The sequence below is a fragment of the Ipomoea nil genome, unplaced genomic scaffold (genome assembly GCF_001879475.1).
Source record: "Ipomoea nil cultivar Tokyo-kokei standard unplaced genomic scaffold, Asagao_1.1 scaffold0179, whole genome shotgun sequence".
NCBI classification, from domain to species: Eukaryota; Viridiplantae; Streptophyta; class Magnoliopsida; order Solanales; family Convolvulaceae; genus Ipomoea; species Ipomoea nil.
In genome coordinates, this window is record NW_017616607.1 from 2,000,622 (window position 1) to 2,018,446 (window position 17,825).

Here is a 17,825-nt window from a genome sequence, read left to right on the forward strand (position 1 = left end):
CGGTCGGCCAAACCTTCGAAACTGCTGATCGACCCTGGCGGAAGGGCGACGAGCCATCTTTGGGCAGATCCTTTCAAGGTCGGCAAGAAAGCACGATACATGACCGGGTCTTTAATGCCCAGAACCTGCATCTTCGCCTGGTAGCTTAAGAGGTGTTCACGGGGTCGCCTGTCCCGTCAAAGGTAGCTTGCTCCGGGAATTTGAAATCGCCGGGTATCTTGAACGACATGATCTCTGCCGAAAGCGGCAGGGCGGTGAGCAAGGCTCGACCGGATGACTTGACCTTACCTTCCACCTGATCTTTCAAATTACGTATCTCCTGCGCCAGGTAGGCTATCTCGTCAGGGTTCCCCATCCGATTCCCTGTTGATTCGGTACTTTCTCCTTCCTGAGATTCGTCTTGCGGCCAGTCCTCCGTCGCACGCCTCTGAGTTCGTCGACTCTGGGCCTTAGTTTTCCTCGAACGGGTTATTCTTTCCCGAGTGACATGCCGGCGAAGTCGGACCCGACTGGCTACCCTCTCCCCCAGCCGCTCTAACGCGGGACACCGAGAGGCGCGGGGGCCTAACCTTGAATGCACAGACCAAACGGGCTGATTGTCTTACCCTCGATTTCCCTAGATTCTGTCCTCATGTTCTTGAGGATGGCCCTGATTGCGCGACCTCTCCCAGGGCCACTAAGGGCTCGACGAGGCTCTTCTCCTCGCGTTCAATCGGCTACTGCTCGGGTGATGGCATCTATCTGTGCGGTTGTAAGCGGTACCGTGGGCTGCAGTGGCGGGTGAGGCACCGAGTCATCATCCCGCTCTCGCGAGCTCCGCTGACTCCTTTGTTCACGCGGGTCCAATTCAGCATCCCGTGCACTACGGCTTCTGGAAGCATGACTTTGTTCTCCTGCCATAGTTTCAATCTCTTGTTCTCGTTGACTCCATTCTCCAGACGCTTCCCGAATTCACTCAGATCAAAGAGGTAAACACTTCCTTTCATCACGTCCCCACAGACGACGCCAGTGTTGGTTTTAGGTTTTTTGAGCCCAGGGAGGTCCAACACAACCGTGGTTGGTGGATTCACCGTTTGAAGTAAAGCGATGGACTTGTCAAGAGAAATGGCTATAACTCTTTGTGTTTTTTTTAGTATTCTTTTTGAACAACTTGACTTGGCTTCCTTCTACACTCCCTGAAGGGCCCCTTTTATACTGGGTCACCCTTGTTAATATTAAATGTGTATATTGAAGTGCCATAAAGTGGCCTTATTGCACTCAATGGCTGTTGAACTGCCGTTACTGGGCTTCCCAACGGCCTGTTTGATCGGGCCTTGAAGGGGATCTTAAATGCCAACGGCTATTTTACCGACCCGACTCCTTGCTTGTGCTAAACTCCAGCTCGCGCTGGCCTCCTGGGCTTGTTCCAGGGCTATCCTTTGGGCTTTCCTTTCTGGTTTTTTCATGGGCCCAATCTTCTATTTCATCTTGCCTCCTTTCTTCTTCGGGCCCTAGGCCCACTAGGTCCATACCCCATCAACCTAAATCGGACATTCCTAGCATGATATATGATCAAAATACTAAGCTATTGCCGAATTCAGCGAGAATTACAACTATTTGCTCTTTTGCTCAACTTTTCCCTTCTTTGGTTTTTGTGATAAAATCCATTGAAAGCACCACACTTTGGCTCTCTTTCAAGCATTTTAGCCACCTTATTAGCTTCACCTTGACTTTGTTTTGGCTCCAAACTCATCCTAGAATTTTCCTTGCTTTTGCACTTGATCTATAATGGTTCCAAAACACTAACAAACAACGTAAAACATTCAAATCAAGTGTAAAAACCATATCTTAATGATAAAATAAGGGATTACGCAATTAAATTACCTAATTCATGAACTTAAGCCTAACAAATACATTCAAACTAATACTAGAAACATGCACAATTAGACTCACATCACATAGCTATCTTGGTGTCATAACGGGAGTTAGGCATACTTTAGGGCACACACAATTGCACTCAACTATTGCACCTTGGGAGAGGGAAATTTTGTTAGGGAGTTTAATTCTTGATTATTGCACATCGGGAGATGGTAGTAGTTAGGAATTTATTATGAATGCTTGTTCTTGTTTTATTGGGTGTTTATATCACGGGAGTGGATATTGACTAGTGTTAGGGACTACGGGAGTAGCTCTATACCACCTTGCATCCTCATACTTGTTTAAATCCAGATTTGATATTGTCCTTAAGTTTGGTACTAGGTGATTAAATACTTAAAAATCTCAGGAATCTCATCTTCTCTCTATTGATTTCAAAACCTGAATCTTGCTTTTACATTTGTTTTATTTTTAATCAATCGTCCATGTCTTTCGTTAGGATTAGTTTCTCGTGAATAAATTAGTAGCTAGTGCTTAATACCCCACTTCCCTGTGGATCGATAACTCGTACTCCAAGTAATTATTTGTTTGAGAAATATGCTGCAATCAAGGGCTCAACTACATGAATGTTCTAGGATTCCTAAGCTTAGGCAAGAGATTGCCAAGCCTAGGATAGCTTGTAGTCAGATCACAATCCCTGCCTTAAATCCAAGAGGGCGTAGCTCGGGAAGGAGTGTAGGTTAGGTGTTCATCAATGAATGGCCTCATAGAGATTGTGGACACTCGGGTGCCATATTGATCTATGATAGGCCGTAATGACCAAAATTGGCTATGGCATTTGCAAACTACTACTCTTGAAATCACAATCCTCACAATCTCACACTCCTATCTTATACACTAAGGCACATTGCAACGTAGGGACAATCATCCACCCGTTCTTCTTTAATTGATTTCTATTTGCATACTCTCTCTACTTTTACTCTCAATCTACTTGCATCAATGCTTTTCTTGGAACTTGTATATGACAAGCTTGAAATCCACTCACTAGCATCATCTTAGTGCTTCCAAATTTATCATCCTTGTGAGAATGATAATCGGAGATTCCATCTCCGTTTACACTTTTTCACCCACACTAAACTACACTTTTAATTTTTCTAGGAATTTAATTGATGGAAAGTACCAAACGGTCTCTTACAATTGTATTAATTATCGATTACAATAATTTTATAGTTTAATTAAGTATATTTATTAATATGAATATTAATTATATTGTACTCGTTGATCTAAATGATAAGAAAAAAAAACAAAAAACAAACTACATCCAAAAACTAGACAATAAAAATTTTAAGGATCAAATAGATCATGAAACTATAATTTGTCATTCGACTAAAAACAATTACAATTTGTCATTCGACTAATAAAACTAAAATTTGGTCACTAAAGGGGCTGAGTTTATTTTAATTTAATTTATTAAAGTTATTAAATAGATTTAAAATTAATGTTTTTTTATGTTAATTGCCACGTTAGCTTACAACCGAGAATGCATATCACTTTTAATCTAATTACATGATTTTGAATTGTTTGAGGACTCAATTATAATTGAGAAAGTTGTACATTTGATCTCTGAGTTATACTCAAGTTTTGACTGAGCCTTTCAACTATGATCATATTCATTTTTAGTTCCTTAGTTATGAGCGAAATGACACGTTTGGTCCCTAACGTTTGGGATCTGTTTAAACTGACGGAAAAACTCAAAAACCTTTAGAATTTGAGGGATAAAGTAGAAAATTCACATTTTATTCTTATCTTATATTGAAACCACTTTCACAACATTATTTTCCACTTCCTAACCTTCTTAGGTTCTTCAATTCTAAAAGCATTTCAAAAACCATCGTATGACTTGTTAGAAACATGAGTCTCGTATAAGGAACCTGTGAACAGTTTTAAGGAACCTGATACTCTTTTTTTTTATTTTTTTTTATTTTTTATTTTTTTATTATGAAAATTCTAAAAACTTTTGTAACCTCTGTGGCTATGTCTTAGGCTCCTTGTGTCATTATGTGATATCAAGGTTGCTCCTTCATTACTTTGGTTTTTAAGAAAATAGTTGAGAGGTTGTCTAATGATGGATATATATAATAGAATTTTTATATGTTGTCAAGATATGTGATTCTTGACTAAGCTACTCATAGTTTACGAAAGAATTTTTATATACTAAAAATCTCAAGTTACTCCGTTGGTGAATTTCTCATAAAAGCAACTTGAGAAATTTGATATCTTTTTGTATCTCAAAAATTTTGGTTTGATTACCTTTCTTGCTTAGTAAGGGAAATCGAAAACTGATAGGATAATGTGTTTCACAAGCTTGAAGACGGTGATCAAGTGTTCCCTTGTTTGTAATGAGTCTTTGGTTCCTTATACAAGAGACAGGTTCCTAACCAAGTCATACGAAAGTTATTGAAAAGCTTTTGAAGTTGAAGAACATTGAAATAGGAGATTGGGAAGTAGAAAATAATATTTCAAAAGTGGTTTTAATATAACGGGAATAAAATGTGAATTTCTTTTACTTTACTCCTCAAATTTTAAAGGTTTTTGAGTTTTTTCTGTCAGTTTAAACAGATCCCTAAAACTTCACACATATAACTGATGAACTAAAAATAGATACAATCATAGTTGATGTACTAAGTCAGAATTTGGATATAACTCAGGAGTCACAGATACAATTTTTCATTGTAATTTTCTTAATTGAATGACAGTGTATTTCAATGACATATTTAGTTTTTATTCTAAATAATAATATTCTTTTGTTGTTGTGGATAACCCTCATTTAATCAATGATAAGGATAATAGTCATTATTAAAATATTCCATATCTTTCGGTTAGGTTACGTTGCAGCCAACAAATCTATCTATTTCTTCAATTCTCGTACCTAATTAAGCTAAGACAAGATTATGTTGGTCCGTTCTTATTATAGTTATTATGATAAGAGGTGGAAGGGAATCTTTACCCGTTTCCATTAAATTTTCCAAACAACCTACCTTAGCTTGGGAATCATATTTAATTTTTGGACATTTTATGCATACACTCCATTTCTATCAGTTCTATGTACATACTATATGTCGGGGAATATAATAAAGAATACGCCGTCCAATGAGACCAAACATTTAGCCAGTTAGGAGAAGGAATTATTATTTACAAAAAATAAAATATAATATTTACATATCTCATTAATTCTTCCAAAGGGGAGGATGTAAATCAATCATGGTAACTCAACTGAACATAAACCACAGAGGCTAGACCTTTGTTCACTGCGCACAAGGAACCCCCCTCACTTTGAGAGGTTGAGAGAGTGAACCCCTCTCAAAGGGAACCCCCCTCACTTTGAGAGGTTGAGAGAGTGAACCCCCCTCACTTTGAGAGGTTGAGAGAGACCCGTGCTCACTGCGCACAAGGAACCCCCTCATTTTGAGAGGTTGCTCCCACACTGCCGCTGGTGAGACTCGATCCTTAGTCATTCTTTCAAAATTTCACCTCTGTGACCAGTTGAGCTACCCATACAGGTACTTACATATCTCATTAATTGTCTTGAGAAGCGACTGATTAAAACAAAATAATTCGAAAGATTACCGCGTTTAATTAATGTCAATACTTTTAAATTATGTTTTCCTTTTTAAGTTATCATTATTGATCATGTTTGCTCATTTCACCTATGATTCTTATTAATTAATTTAGTTTTTCTTCCAAAACGTTAAATTCACAATTCAAGAGCTCCTTACACTCCGACTCAACAGAACATTTGAGAAGATACTAATTAATTTATTGATCTTACACTATGTATGTTTGCATATTAAATCACTTCATTAAAGTAAATAAACTTATCATATATCAAGATATAATTTTTATTAGTTAATACCCGTTATAGTATTGTTTACACCCTTCGGCTTCATGGTTAAGTTGGACTTGGTGGAAAATCATACTAGATACTTGTGGGGATTAAGAGTGTTGGGGGTGATACTACCTAGCTAGCGACCGAGCGGTCGGCCTAGAAGTGGTCAATTGGTCCCCAGTTTAGGTAACTGTTCAAACTACTTGTAACACCCCGTGTTACGACCCCTAAAACCAATTAATCCTTTAATCAATTACCCAAAAGAAAGAATTAAACTATAGAAATTAATTAGGAAAAAGCCCACCATAGTCCGTGGGCACCCATCTCTTAACCCACCCCCTAGTGCTAAAAGGATTAGATCCTAAATAAGACCCTTAGATATATAAATAGGGAACCTAGAGGGCACCTAGAACCCCCCACGAGAATAACGCCCCACCACCCCAAAAGAGCTCCAAGAATCCCCTTAGAAGAAATCAAGAAAGCTTAAAGAAAGACCCTTCATAGCCAAGGAATTAATTAAGGCTAAGAGGTAACCCATGTCTCAACAAAACCTATTTTCATAGCTATGATTTCCCCCGTAGGATTTCCCCATATTATTGTGTATTGATGATTTGTGATATTATTATTGATGATTGATGGGATAATTCCATGGGTGATCTTGATGATGAGATGTTCTTGATAATTATGGTGTCCTTGATAATTATATAACGTTCTTGATGATTATATGATGTTCTTGATAATTGTAAGATGTTCTTGATGTTTATGTGATATTCTTACCGAATCTTGATATTTGAAGATGAATTGTGTCCTTGTTGATTTAAAAGTGATTAGAACCCTAGGTCTTATCGTATGATATCATTCTTGGTATATGGGGTGGGAATTCGCATGATTGGGTGTTGATTATGTTTAGAAAAGCATGATAGGTTATGTGCCGTATGTTTCTTGATTTTGATCCGTTAATTGTCTACGTGTGTTATAAATTGCGTTTGAAAGTGTCTAAGCATGGTTTCGGGTTCCACAAAGGTTCCCGGGGCGTTTTTGTGATGAAAGAGTCAGTGGGGGGTAAGTGGGGGTAGGGGACCCGCCACCTACCCGCGGCCTTCTTGGGCAACGCCGGCAGCGGGCAGCCGGCGGGCGGACAGCTGCCCGCCGGGCACCCGCTTAGGGGTGTAAACGAGCCGAGCCGAGCCCGAGCCTGGGTATGCTCATGCTCGAGCTCGTTAATGATAGCACTGCTTGAGCTCGAGCTCGTGAATTGATGCTCGAGCTCGAGCTCGGCAATTGTTGAGTTGCTCGAGCTCGAGCTCGTGCAGCTCGATTGTTCGAGCTCAAGCTCGAATTCGAGCCTGAACTCGAGCTCGAGTTCAGGCTCGAATTTGAGCTCAATTTTTATCACGATTTTTACCTGTTTGATTTAAAATTTAAACTACTTTATTTTATGACTTTTATCCATACATAAATAATACAAATTTCAAATCAAAGCACTCAAAATAAGTTCGCAACAAATTACAAGACATAAATCAACAACATTTTTCAAACTTCAAAGCACCTCAAAATAAGTTCGCAATTCACAACAAACTACAAGACATAAAACAACCACAATGGTCCTTGATTCCTTGTACATAAATATTTCTTCCGAGATAAGCAATTCAAAACAAGAAATATCTGTTCAACTTGCAAAAAAATATTAATAATATTAGATAACAAAATAAAGTAATTAAAAATAGTTAGACAAGTATATTACTTAGTAACTTACTTTCATGAGTTGGATGTCGGAAGAAATATTTCTTGAAAGGATTTATCTTTCTGCGAAAATAAATAAATAAATAAATAAATAAATATACAATTAAACAAAAGTTTTAAAAAGATAATGTATCATTAAGCATAAAAGTTAACTTACTTTATTTTTTGTAACTCCATGTATATGTCGAAGCCAATCACCCCCACAAAGTAAAGCTTGTGCTGTTTCAGGTAACAATGATGCACGATACGAATCAATTACCCTTGTCCCACCACTAAATGTTGCTTCTGAAGCCACAGTGCTAACATGTATAGCTAAAATATCTACTGCCATTCTTGATAATATTGGATATTGCACTCTATGCCTCTTCCACCAGTCTAAAGAACAAAAGTTGTCAGGAACCTCAGTAGTCTTAAGACGTTCTTTTTCTAGATAGTCTACTAATTCCGAGTTTTTAGGCCCTAAAGTTTCAACTTGTGCGCAAAATCCCTCAAAATCTTCCCAAGCATATGTAGACTTTTGGCGATTGACTTGGCTTCCAAAAGTGTTGGAAGAACCCGAACTTTCAGAATTTCCTTTATTCATTGATTCAGCAACATACTCTTCATAAAGAGTATTGATGATCTCCTTCACTTTTGTTATATTCTCCCTAGCTTCCTGATAAGAATAAAGTCTAGGGAAACAAAATTCAACTGCAAGCATTTTCTTTGTTGGATCAAAGATAGCACCTATAGCCATCAACAAATTGCACTCACCCCAATATTTATCAAACTTTTTCTTCATTCTCTTAACCAAATCCCTAATAAAGTCATCTTCATCATCTACATGACTATCCAATGTTGATTTGATTTTTTGAACTTCTTGAAGGAACAAATTTGAAGTAGGATACTCAGAACCTGAAATAAATTTGAATTTAGATAATCACAAATTAAAAGTCACAACCTCAATTAAATTAAAAAAATAATCAAAAGAAACAAACCTGAAATAATGTGAGTAGCTGTCCAAAAAGCCTCTAAAATTGAGCAAACTTTGGCAACCTTGTCCCAATCATCTTCTAATGGACAACTGTCAAAGAATGGATCACGATCTTTTAGCATCGTAAACGCTTCTTTGAACTTGAGTGCACAAATTAACATTTCAAAAGTTGAGTTCCATCTAGTTTTACAATCACGAATCAATTTCCTATCTTTCAATTGCAATTGTTGCACACAATTAGCAAATTTTATACGCTTGGATTCCGACCGGTTCACATATTCCACACTATCTCTAACATCACTAATGATGTTCATCTAATCCATCTTGAACACACAAGTTTAAGATGTGTGCACAACAACGAACATGAAACAAACGTCCCCCACATACCAAACTTCTTGACCTTTGGAGTGTATCTTTCATGTACCTAATAGCAGAATCATTACTTGAAGCATTATCAACTGTAATTGTAAAAACTTTCTTTTCAACGCCCCACTCTTTCATGCATCCAAATATAGCATCAGAAAGCTGAAGACCTCCCCTCGGTGGTGGAATGTTAATGAAGCTTAAAACTCTCTTCTGCAACCGCCAAGAAGAATCAATCCAGTGTCCAGTGACAACCATATACTCAATCTTCTGATTTTTTGATTTCCAACAATCTGTTGTCAAACTTACTTTGCTAACACTTTCGAGATTTTTCTTCAACTTCTTCTTTTCGATCTCATAAACCTTCAACCAATCTACTTTGCTTGTATTTCTACTAATTTTTTTCCACTCCGCCCATCCTTGTTTCATCATTAGGTTAAATCCTGCTTCCTCCAAAATAGTAAACGGATGTTCATGCATCATGACCCAATTAGCAGCAAACTCCCTCATTCTTTCCATGTCAAAATATCCAGGATGTAATGGAGGAAGGGAAGATGAAACTCCATCACTAGGCATAAAATTTAACTTTGTTTGTTGATCGGTGACCTACAAAACCAATACCATTACTATTAATAATGAATTGAAAATTTGAAATATATAAATTTATTTTTAAATTTAAGTAGTTAACCTCAAATTTGTCTTTCTCTTAACGCATTTGTCTTGATGCCTCTTATAGCTAGTTGTTGTGCCCGTTTTAGTTAATGCGAATTGATGGTGACAATGATTACATTGTACCTTCTGCACTCCATCTACGTTGACTATTTGAAAATCATTCCATACACTTGAAGTCTTTTTTCTCTTGTTTGTTTGAAACTCTTGTTCGTGGGTTTCTTCATTTTGTTGTGTGTCATGATCATCTAGATGTAATTCAACTCTTTCAACCTGTTCTTGGGATTCATTAACAGTTTCACTGCTTTCACCAACCACACTATTTAAAGTATGCAGATTTTGCGAGATAGGTGAATTATCTGTAGACATGCCTAATGAAAAAACAATAACAACATTAAGTCATCAAGTAATCATACCTCAGTCCTCAACAACCTTACAACCATAACATATTATTAATATTATTCAGAATGAATCAAAGCAACAACTAATCCAAAATTCCACATATTAGCTTACTGCCTAAATGCCTAATCCGATAAAAGCAACATAAACAATAGCTTTCATAACCTTACTGCCTAACTGCCTAAAGAATAGCTTTCACAACCTTTTAGCTTTCATAAAAGCAACATAAACAACAACCTTACTGCCTAAATGCCTATGCTTACTCTCATAACTAATTAAGAATGAATAGCCTTCAATAGCTTAACTAATTAAGAATGAATAAAAGCAACAACTTAAGAATGAATAAAAGCAACAATTAGTTTCAATTGCTTACTGCAATACTGCCTATGGATTAGGCAGTAGGCAATAGGCAGTATGGCAATACAGATAATTCTTAATTAGTTTAAATTGCAAATGCTTACTGGAGAGTGGAGATTGGAGAATCACTCTGGTGGCGTGAACTCCGTGAAGCAATTATCGCGACGATCTGGAGGTCTCAACTCTAGTGGCGTGAAGCAATTACCGCGACGGCAGCCTGGAGAAACGGCAGACTCTGGACTCGCTACGACGGCCTGGAGGTGGATGATGGTGACGGCTCTCTAATGTCGACGAAGTCTCTCTGTTCGTCTGCGCCTCTGCGGTCGATGAAGTCTGAGAGGCGAGAATTTGAGTTGAATCGTGGCAGTTTGAAATTTTGGGAGAAGCGAGAACTGCGAGATTATAAATCTTTTTTTTTTTTTAGAGAGATTATAAATCTTTATTCTTTAGGAATTAGGAAGTTTAGGCCTTTAGGGATTTTGACTTTTTACGGTTTAAAATTTTAATTTCCCTCCCCTAATTATTATTTTTATATACTAAATAAATATAATTATATTATATATTATATAATATATTATAAGGCTCGCGAGCGGCTCGTCGAGTCGCGAGCCTACCATACCTAAGCTCGGCTCGTGCTCATTTAATTCACGAGCTGCTCGAGCTCGAGCCGAGCTCGATTTTGACCGAGTTCGAGCCGAGCGTTGAGCGAACCGCTCACGAGCGACTCGCGAATGGCTCGGCTCATTTACACCCCTACACCCGCTGCCCGGATTTGCTACCGCCGGCGGGCAGCCGGCGGGTGATCCCTCACCCACCGGCTACCCGCTGGTTTGAACCCCACTTTGGGATTTTGGCTTCCCCGTTTGATGTTTCCCCGACCCCCGTGGTGTCCCAACGGACTCCGTATATCGTGCCTATGTCTAATTTAATATTTTGGGTACCGTTCGTAGGTTGTATGAGTCTTATATATTGCATGCTAGTTGAATTGGTATCCCGTTGACCTAGGTGAAAGAAGTATGAACCCCTTAGGATTATTCTTAGTATGTGAAGGATCACGCATAGGTTTTGTTATACGTTTTCTCCCCCTTCCCAATGTGATAATGTGGGTTGCATGTGCTTGCTATGTGTTATGTGTGCATGATACCCCAATCCGGTTGCGATCGGGTTGGTTGTTCCTGAGCTGCGGTTCAGAAGCTGGCTGCGGTCAGATTTACACTCTTGGGCTGCGGTCCACCGTTTGGTTGCGATCAAACGTTTCTACATGAGCTGCGGTTCATACTTTCCTGGCTGCGGTCAGATGACATACTCTTGGGCTGCGGTCCACTGTTTGGTTGCGATCAAACTATGATGAGCTGCGGTTCATCGGTCGGTTGCGATCGACCCCTCCGTGTTGCGATACGGGGCAAGGTGCTGCGGGGCCGTGTCAGAGCTATATGCGCTGACCCTCATGTATGGGCATGCGATTGGTCCTGTGGCGCCAACAAAGTGTGCTATGTGATGAAATACAGATGAGTTGTTGTTATGAGTATATTGGGGATGTGACTAGGGGATTTACACTGGGAACTACATGCGTTGGGTTATGATCATTAATTATGCTTATCTTTACCTGTCTTGCCTGTTTGTAACTATATATGTTGGTTTAACTGCTGTCTGTGCTTAGCCCTATCTGATGAGTCTATCCCTGTTTTAAAGGCTAGAGTTCGTAGGATATATCTTCATGTTCAAAATGGTTTTCGTATATCTATATGTATTGTATTTCAACGCGTTGGAGTGGGTTACCAGCATCTCTCGCTGAACAAATATATTTGGCTTTCAGGCACAGAAGATTAAGTCACTGGAGCGCGCTAGAAATTAGAGCGTAGACGTAGATAGTTTCCCTTTCGGCCTGCGTGCCATGCTTACGCATTTACATTATCGAGGATATTAGTTAGTTAGCCTGTGCACCTGAGTTCTCTAGCTCAGGTGTGGCATAGCACCCCGTACTCTTGTATTCTGTTTTGGGATTTAATGAGATTTCACCTTTATTTTGTAAGTTTTAAATATCTTGAAAATCTGGGGTGTTACACTACTAACCCTCAGCTGAGGCAGAATACAAAGGATTCTGGGACAACTCAGGAGACTATATATGGAGAACGGAAGCGGCGAGATAAGGAGATCGTGCATAAAGCAAAATTTGGAGACTTGTTCCTTAGATTAAATTGCTTTCCTATTCATGTTTTAGAAAGTTTCTAGTTCATTTTTGGTAGTTTTGGCTTTAGGAATTCATTTCCCTTTTTGTACAAGTAATCCTCATGTATAAATACCTCTCCCTAGGTGTAAAACAAATCCAATTTTTGGGAGAACTTACAGCAATTTGTGCGGTTACTATTATTCTAAGAGTCTTTAACATTCCATTACTTAACCTTTCATGTTTTGACATCATTTATTAATGGTTGTATTGGCCAGTCATCGACTACCCATTAGTCATAAAACTTACATTGACGTTGTCTGTGGTTATCGAACCAAAAACCATATTTGTTGCTTTTGTTTCAAGTTCTTTATTATTACCATGAGAGATCGTGGTCGTCATTCGTAGGGCAGGAGGTCGGTCAGGACGAGATTTACGTGACACGCTTCGCTAACACATTGTGGAGACTCTGTGCAATCGTCTAGGCAACATGAAGCCCATGATCCACTCATAACATACATCTTTCCCAGTGCCATCGGCTAGTGCGCAAGGAAGAAGGACCCAAGGTGATTATTCTAGAGGTGGTGAATAAGGTTTTGGAAACGTTAGGACGCAACCCAGTAGTGGAGGTAGTCCTCAAACGTGCATACTGGGCTACCCCAGCACGAGGACAATCAGCCAACCAAGACCAACCATGTCGTAATACTCAAAGGTCTGGTTCGCTACGCCGACATAAGGAAGACAAACAAGAGTGAACACGGTCGCTAGCAAACCCAGTGGGACTACATAGTCATCGTTCATCGTTCGAATCTAGAGCATTTGGACTCCAACTAGTGTACCGTGATTGGACCGTTACAATCCTCGTTGCCGCTGCGAAGTAGCGGTACAGTGATTGGAAAAGCCAAGGGGTGTAGAAGAGTAACGTGAAGAAAGTGACTGCAATGGGTCAAGAAGATCAGCAACGAGACCTCAGTACCTAGTCGAGGAGCCCAAGCTCAGGAGGTTACGAAGTTGGCGAAGGAGTTATGTGCTTTGCAAAACTAGGTAAAGGGGAAGGACGGACCGACAGCTTGGTTCATGTTATCCACCTGCTCTTTCACCACCGAGGTTTGAAACTATAACACTCTAAATGAATTGAAGAACCTGTTTATCATAGTGATCACCTGGTCGGGTTCCACGCTAAGATACCAATGGTTAAGTTGAAGCCTAAGACCTCATGTATTAGCAAACATTCTTCTCCACACTAGATGGAGACGGTCAAAGGTGGTTCCTGTCCTTAGCGCCTGAGAGAACCAATAAATTTGAGACATTAGCTGACCAATTCCTTGTGCATTTCGCTGGTAGCATGTAGGCTAAGAGGCACTTTACTCAACTTTCCACCGTTCGACATAAGGAGGCTATGAGCTTGAGGGATTACATTAAGTGATGACAAAAGGAGGTGCAAATGGCAGACAGGGCTGACGATAAGTCTGCCTTGATGATGTTCACTGAGTTGTTCCGACCACTTTAGTCAAAATTTAAAGGTTGACCAAACGCCTAGCTGCTCTCAGCTGGTTCCTCTTGAAGTTGGGTGAGTGGGCCCTACCGTTCTTTTAAATGATACGGAAGAGGGAGAGCTTCGAATGGACCATCGAGTGCCAATCGTCATTCAAAGAGTTGATAAAATACTTGTTGTCCCCTCCCTTGTTGTTAAGCCTAAAGAAGGTGGGACATTGTATTTTTATTTAGAAGCATCCGACCGCACAATCAGCTTGGTCCTCATGAGGTAAAGCCTGAAGAGGAGAAGGTGCAATACCCTGAGTATTACGTGGGTAAAGTGTTGAAGGATGTAAAGGTGAGGTACACCCCACTAGCAAATGAGTTTTATCATTTAGTGGCTACCGTGTGGTGATTAGTCCCGCATTTTTAGGCACATCATATGGAGGTGATGACCGACAAGTCATTGGGCAACATGTTGAGGAGTCTGCCTCCTCTAATTGGATGGTGAAGCGGGCAATGGAACTAACTCAATATGGCTTGGAGTATATGTCACGAATTTTGATAAAATCTCAAACCCTAGTGGATTTCATAGTGGAATGCTCAGCTAAGGGGCAACCAGGTAGTCCGTTAGAGGAGGAGGATCAGTCCAACTAGTAGGTGTTGGACGCGAATGGAGCAACTAGAACGAAGCGGGGGTGATGGGAGGGATCATGTTGATCTATCTGGAGGGATTTAAGGTTTATTATGCCCCAGAGTACAAGTTTGAAGTGTCCATTAATGAGGCGAAGTACGAGGCAATGATTGGAGGTCTACGATTGAAGACCGCTTCGAGCACTCCAAAAATTTAAATTTGTACGGATTCCAAGATGATGGTTGGATATATCAAACGGAACTTGGAGATCAAACAGAACTTGGAGGCCAAATGGGAGAATATGAGGTTATACATGGATGTGGTCGAGGCGCTAATCAGTAAACTAGAGGCATACACAATTCACTATGTACCTCAAATTGAGAATCAAGAGGTGGACCTCTTGTCCAAACTCTTTTCAAGAAAGATGCCCGAGTACATGGCACGGACCTATAAGAAGGAAGTGGTCAGTATACCGAACACATAAGCTTTGATGTTCACCACGTGTTCCATGTGGAGGTGCGGACCCCGACTGACTAGATTGAGTAGTTGATGAGATACATCACCCAAGCCGAGCTCCCCTCATATCTAGGATGGGCAGCTAATGTCAAAAGGAGGGCTCTATCGTATATCAAATAAGATGGATATTTGTATAAGAGGTTCTTTAGGGGGGCCATTACTCAAATGTTTATTACTGTAGTAGGCCGACCAGGTAATGGAGGAAGTTCACAAAGGAGTCTGTGCAGCTCATCATGGTGCTAATATGTCATCTAGAAAACTGGTCATCCAAGGTTACTACTAGCCTAACATGATCCAAGATTACATTTAGAAGGTGTTAACTTGTGAAGTATATAAAAAATTCTCTAAGAGAGAGACCCAACCACCAACTTTCTATACCCCCATTACCACTACAATTTCCTTTGAGCGGTTGGGAGTTGACATTCTCAGTCGTTGCCCTTGGCGCTCGGTCGCCTCAACTTTTGCATGGCAACCATTGACTACTTCACGAGGCGGATAGAGGCCGACCCCTTGGCTAGCATCACGGAGTTCCAATGCGGAAGATTTTTGTAAAGAAGGTGATCTGTCGCTTCAGGCTACCCGAGCACTTGGTCACCAATGGCAATTTGACAACCAGTCATCCACCAAGTTTGGTGAGGCATATGCCATCTGACACACCAAGGTGTCAATCTCCTACCCACAGGCTATGAGGTAGGTTGAAAATACCAATTGGATAATCATAGATGGTTTTAAGAAGAAGATCAAGGAGATGGGCAGTGCTTGGGTCGACTAGTTGGATTATATCATCTAGGTTCACCAAACTACGCTACGCCGAGCGAATTAAGACATCCTACTCAGCTTAACTTACGACTTTGAGTCCAAAGTACATGTGGAGGTCTTTAGCCCAACTAGAAGCATCTAGCAGTACGCCAACCAGTCTAATGACGAGGCCATGCAAATAGAGAAAAACTTTCTAGAAGAGCGGAGAGATGCAGCTGAACGGCTGACAAACGCTTTTTGTTACAGTTCGCTTTTTATCGCGCTGTCAAAAGTGTAGTTGTGCAAGGGTCGTAAAGATGAATGAAGGGATGTAAAATGGGAGTGAGAACTACCCCGAGTGACGTACTCAAGAAGTGATAACTTGGAAGTGTTGAGCGAGTGTTATGGTAAGGATTTTTGGGCTTAGAGATTCTTGGTAAAGGGATTGCATTATCAAGTAGAGGAAGACAAGGAAACAAAGTAAGAAAGGCACGAGTGGAAGTAAAACAATAGAAAGAAAGGCGGATTAGGATTGTGCATGTGTGCTAATTGCAATGTGTGATTAGCTACTCCAAAGGGTTGGGTGGTAATTGCATGTTGTGACACAAGTCAAGAGGAGTGACTTGCTAGTACGTAGCTATTTCGGTCTATACGCATCCAGTAGATAGATATGACACCCAAGTGCTGACATCCTCTACGAGGCATTTTAATAAACACCTAGCCTACATTCCATCCCGGGCCATGTCCTCTCAGATCTAGGGCGGGGAATGTAGGAAGGTCAAGAGGCTCACCTAGACTTAACAATCTCTTGCCTAAGCCTAGGACTCCAAGATCATCCATGGAGTTGCGCGCCACTCCAAGGATGCCAAAAAAATTGTCTTCCACAACAAGACATTCATGACAACAACATTCAATCACTAAAATTTCACAAATCAAATCAGGCCAATCGTAACAATTGCAATCTACACCACAATCCTAATCCCTAGAAACTTAGCTACTCATGATCAAGATCAACAATCTAAACATTTGCAAAATGGGAAACAAAAAGATAAAGCAATGAAGAGGTTTAGATCAAGAGTTTACCCAAAATTGCAAAGCTAGGATGTCAACCAATGGATTTGAAGATGAAGATCTTGCAAGGAATTGCATGAATCCACCTCTTCTTCTTACAAATTTGAGAGCTAATTCTAGAGAGAAGATGGAGAGTATTCTAACCTAAAAATCTAGTGAGAGAAATGAAATATAGCTAATTGATATGAAAATTCCCCCAAACCTCCTATTTAAGGGCTGAAAATCTCGCCCAAAATTTTGGCCTCCCAATTACGCCAGTGACGCCTCGCGTAATTGGGGATCCTGACACGATTTTTGCTAATTTTGGCTGCCTAGATGTCCGAACTGGCCTTTATCGTCTTCATAAAAGTTGTAGCACTTTGAAATGTCGATCCAATGTCACTTGAATCACCTCATTTGGATATCCCTAACTCTTGATATGATTAAATTGCCAAACTATCATCGAAATGTCATGAAATTGTCAATATTTTGCCGTTTTCAACAAATGTAACCAAAATTAGTCCTTGTGCCTAACTTTAGTCAAATTAAGCTATTCTAAGTTGAGTAGCTGAGTACTAGCAATTGGTCTAGAGGTACCACGATTCTCAAACCAAACCCAAATACTTTGTCGTGTGCGACCTTGTCTTGTGAGATTGAGAAGCCAACCAACCACCTCCAAGTAGGATGTTCGCCAATAAATGCAAATTGCCATATAGAGTGTTCGTGGTTATCTGATCGAGCTTTTACAAGCTGGAAATGATCGAACAAGTTTGATCGACCTTTTTTCTTTTATTATTGGACTACTTCTCACTGTAAGCATTTCTTTTAATGTGGTCAAACAATATTTAGTTTGATATTTCACACAATAAAGTAGTGGTTATTTCTCTTTATATTTGTGTATGGTATTCGCCCACCGGTTATTTCGATAGGAAGAGATGTACTCTGGTCGTAAAAAAAAAAAAAAAAAAAAAAAGCTATCCAATAGCCTGGTATTTGAAAA

At 39.9% G+C, this 17,825-nt stretch overlaps 1 protein-coding gene across 1 annotated transcript; it reads right to left on the reverse strand.

The window, feature by feature from the left end:
- Window positions 1-7,498: 7,498 nt before the first annotated feature.
- LOC109179637 (zinc finger BED domain-containing protein RICESLEEPER 2-like) lies at window positions 7,499-8,688 on the reverse strand. Its single transcript, XM_019329131.1, has 3 exons — window positions 8,461-8,688; window positions 7,641-8,377; window positions 7,499-7,546 (listed from the first exon to the last, which is right to left on the reverse strand). Exons 1-3 carry the CDS (start codon window positions 8,615-8,617, stop codon window positions 7,499-7,501), a joined length of 942 nt encoding a protein of 313 aa, XP_019184676.1. The 5' UTR covers window positions 8,618-8,688.
- Window positions 8,689-17,825: the final 9,137 nt, after the last annotated feature.